The sequence below is a fragment of the Mus pahari genome, chromosome 5 (assembly GCF_900095145.1).
Source record: "Mus pahari chromosome 5, PAHARI_EIJ_v1.1, whole genome shotgun sequence".
NCBI lineage: Eukaryota > Metazoa > Chordata > Mammalia > Rodentia > Muridae > Mus > Mus pahari.
The window spans coordinates 108,721,960-108,725,451 of NC_034594.1; the positions used below are offsets into that span (position 1 = coordinate 108,721,960).

Sequence of the window (3,492 nt, forward strand, 5' to 3'; positions counted from 1 at the left end):
TTTTTTTTGCCTTCTAGAATGATTTAGAATGGAACCCCTCTATTCACATATTAGCTGTTCTAGAATGTGTTGTTTCTGAAAGGTGAATATATGGTCAGGCTTTGTGCTAGGAGGCAAGTTGCTGCTCTGGGGTTACTGTCATTTATGACACAAATCTTATAGTTTAATCACAGGCTGGGCCCTGTGCGAAAACACTAGGAAATCTTAATAATCTTCAGATTATGGGAATTCAGCAAATCCCCAGTTTCTTGCATCTCACAATTGAAACTATATTGACTTAAGCAAACCTTTTAAAAACAAAAAACATTTACTTTAGCAAATCTCAGTTTTTTGTTAAATACACGTTGCAGAGTTGTTGGAGGGAGTGTCCCAAGTGCTTTTGTCGGAGCTACTAAACAAAAGATGACAATGTAGAATCTCAGAATTCTACATGTCTTTAATCTTAAGAAATTAGGATTGTAGACTTTGGATGAATAGTTTCTTTTTTCTTTAGTTCATTTTAGAAAGTTTTGTATCCTCAAATAAAAGACTGTTTTTATAAGCACCTTCATTGCATTCCCCCAGAAAGTGTTCTGAGGAGGAAAATTTCAGGGAGAATCTGAGGCAGGTGGATCTCTGTGAGTTCAAGGCCAGGCCAATCTACAGAATGAGATCCAGGACAGCCGAGGCCACACAGAAAAACCTGGTCTAAAAAAATAAATAAATAAATAAATAAATAAATAAATAAATAAATAAATAAATTCCATAGATGCCAAAATCGGGAGTGTGCTGGTTTACTTTGTTTTGTTTTTGTTTTTCGAGACAGGGTTTCTCTATGTAGCTCTGGCTGTCCTGGAACTCGCTGTAGACCAGGCTGGCCTTGAACTCAGAAATCTGCCTGCCACTGCCTCCCTTGAGACAAGAGTCTCTTTATGGAGCCCTGGCTGGCCTGGGGCTCATTATGTAGACCAGGGTGAGTTCCAACTTGCAGCAATCTACTTCTGTCTCCTGAATGCTTGGTTTACAGGGGATGACATGCCACCATACCTGGCTCTGAAGTCATGTAGAGTTAAATGCATAGTATTTGCGTATACCTCATGCACACCCCATCAAGACAAGTTCTGGATTACTTATCATGTCTAAAACAGTACACTTATTTACTGTATTTGTGCTGGCTAGTTTATGTCAGTGTGACAAAAGCTATGGTCATCTGAGAAGAGGGAGCCTTGATTAAGATAATGCTTACAGAAGATTGGGCTGCCAGCAGGCCAGCTGGTAGGGCATTTTTTAACTTAGAGATTGGTCGCGAAGGGCTTTTCTCACTGTGCCACCTCTGGACCGCAGGCCTCTGTAAAAAGTAGTCTGAGCTGATTGGTGGTGATGCACACCTTTAGTCCCAGCACTTGGAAGGCAAAGGGAATCGGATCTCTTTTCCAAGCCAGCCTGGTCTACAAAGTGAGTTCCAGAACAGCCAGGGCTACACAGAGAAACCCTGTCTCGAAAAGAAAATAAACAAAAACAAAGTAAACCAAAGCAAAACAAAGAAAAGGAAGGAAGGAAGGAAGGAAGGAAGGAAGAGGGAAGGAGGGAGGGAGAGAGAGGGAGAGGGTGAGAGAGAGGGATGCAACCTTCACTTTCACACCACACAATTTTCCTGAGTTATATTACAACCCTGACACGGTCTCAGCATCGTCTCCTACCTTACCTCCTGGAATATTAGTTCCCACCTCTGCTCCGGTCACTAGACTGTGACTCAGGATATGTNACACAGAGAAACCCTGTCTCGAAAAGAAAATAAACAAAAACAAAGTAAACCAAAGCAAAACAAAGAAAAGGAAGGAAGGAAGGAAGGAAGGAAGGGAGAGAGAGAGAGAGAGAGAGAGAGAGAGAGAGAGAGAGAGAGAGAGAGAGAGAGAAGGAAATTGAGCAAGCCATGAGGAGCAAATGAGTAAGCTACCCTGACACGGTCTCAGCATCGTCTCCTACCTTACCTCCTGGAATATTAGTTCCCACCTCTGCTCCGGTCACTAGACTGTGACTCAGGATATGTAAGACAAATAACCCTTTCCTCCCAGGTTGCTTTTCGGTCACGATGTTTTATCACAGCATAGTAATGCTAAGATACAGTATTCACTAGGGAAAATGATAAAAGTCTGTACATGTTCAAAATCAGTTCTTTAGTTTTTGATATTTTACTCCTTCCTTGGTTGAATCCAAAGATGTAGAATATGAAATCTGGAGGAAGAAGAGGTAACCTTTACTGGAGTCCGTGTTGGCAGATTGTGGTGGTGCCGGGGTCAAAAGTGCTCGGGATTTGGGGAAGTTTGCGGTTAAGGAAGCCCTTTTAGTTCCTTAATTTGTAGAACTAATTGTGTGTTTGGTTTCCCACTTCTTCATTATGATCTTTTTCCCTTGTAGCCAAATTGTCCAAAGACGCCTTTGTTCTTTCCCCTTAGTGCTTGATGGGCGGCATTATGGCCCCTAAAGACATAATGACAAACACTCACGCTAAGTCCATCCTCAACTCAATGAACTCCCTCAGGAAGAGCAACACCCTTTGTGATGTGACCTTGAGAGTGGAGCAGAAAGACTTCCCTGCGCATCGGATTGTGCTGGCTGCCTGCAGTGATTATTTCTGTGCCATGTTCACTAGTGAGGTAAATGCAAGTCATTGCTACCTAAATGAAATTCACATTGTAACCTTGCAGTCCTCTTACTTCAAGGGACAAAATAGCACGTGTTGGTGATTCAGCTATAGCAGTTGTCAGCCAATTGGTCACCAGGGTTAATCTTGCTGTCACTGTCATATGTGTCTTCTGAAGGGGCTGCTTAATCAAAGGGGACGTTTTCCAACACACAGTCAGAAGTCAAAAGTATTGGGGGCTCTTCCCTGTGCTTAGTAAATAAAATAGAAATTTGAAACCAGATATAGTAGCTCACATTTACAGTCCTGACAGTGGGAAGATCACCATAAATTTGAGGCCAGTCCGGGCTACAGAATAACACCCATCTGAAACTACTCAACAATGAAAAAAAAAAAAGTCTGGTAAACCAGTGAATCTGTATAATGTGTTAGTCAAATAGGTAAGCTCTGAATAAGACATGTGATGGCTTTCTCCTTTAAATCATCAATAATTATAGAAAATGAGTATGCTACTGATACAGATTTCTGGGTGACTCCCAGTGAGGGGAAGAGGGGATTTAATGAATGACTATGTAGTATTAACTTAGCTTGTTGTGATAGCACATGTCTGTATTGCCAGCAGTTGGGAAGTGGAAATAGGATCAGGAGTTCAAGGCTGGCCTCCTGGTGAGATCCCGTCTCATAAAAACAAGGGCAGGGGATGTAGCTCAGTTGGTGTAATGATTACCTAATATACATAAAGCCACGAGGTTAAGACCTTGCCTACATACAGAGTTTTAGGCTATTTGGAACTATATGAGATGTTTTCTCCAAAACCAAAATTATGAGAGAGAGAGAGAGAGAGAGAGAGAGAGAGAGAGAGAGAGAGA

At 41.9% G+C, this 3,492-nt stretch overlaps 1 protein-coding gene across 2 annotated transcripts in view; it reads left to right on the forward strand.

Annotated features, from left to right (window-relative positions):
- The window catches only part of Klhl12 (kelch like family member 12), a 31,932-nt gene that overhangs the window by 1,147 nt on the left and 27,293 nt on the right, over nt 1–3,492 (forward strand). For both annotated transcript variants that reach the window (XM_021197595.2, XM_029539114.1), the window contains exon 2: nt 2,436–2,636. In XM_021197595.2, the coding sequence (XP_021053254.1) occupies nt 2,442–2,636 (195 nt within the window). In that variant the 5' untranslated portion in view covers nt 2,436–2,441. The remainder of the gene's footprint in view (nt 1–2,435; nt 2,637–3,492) is intronic.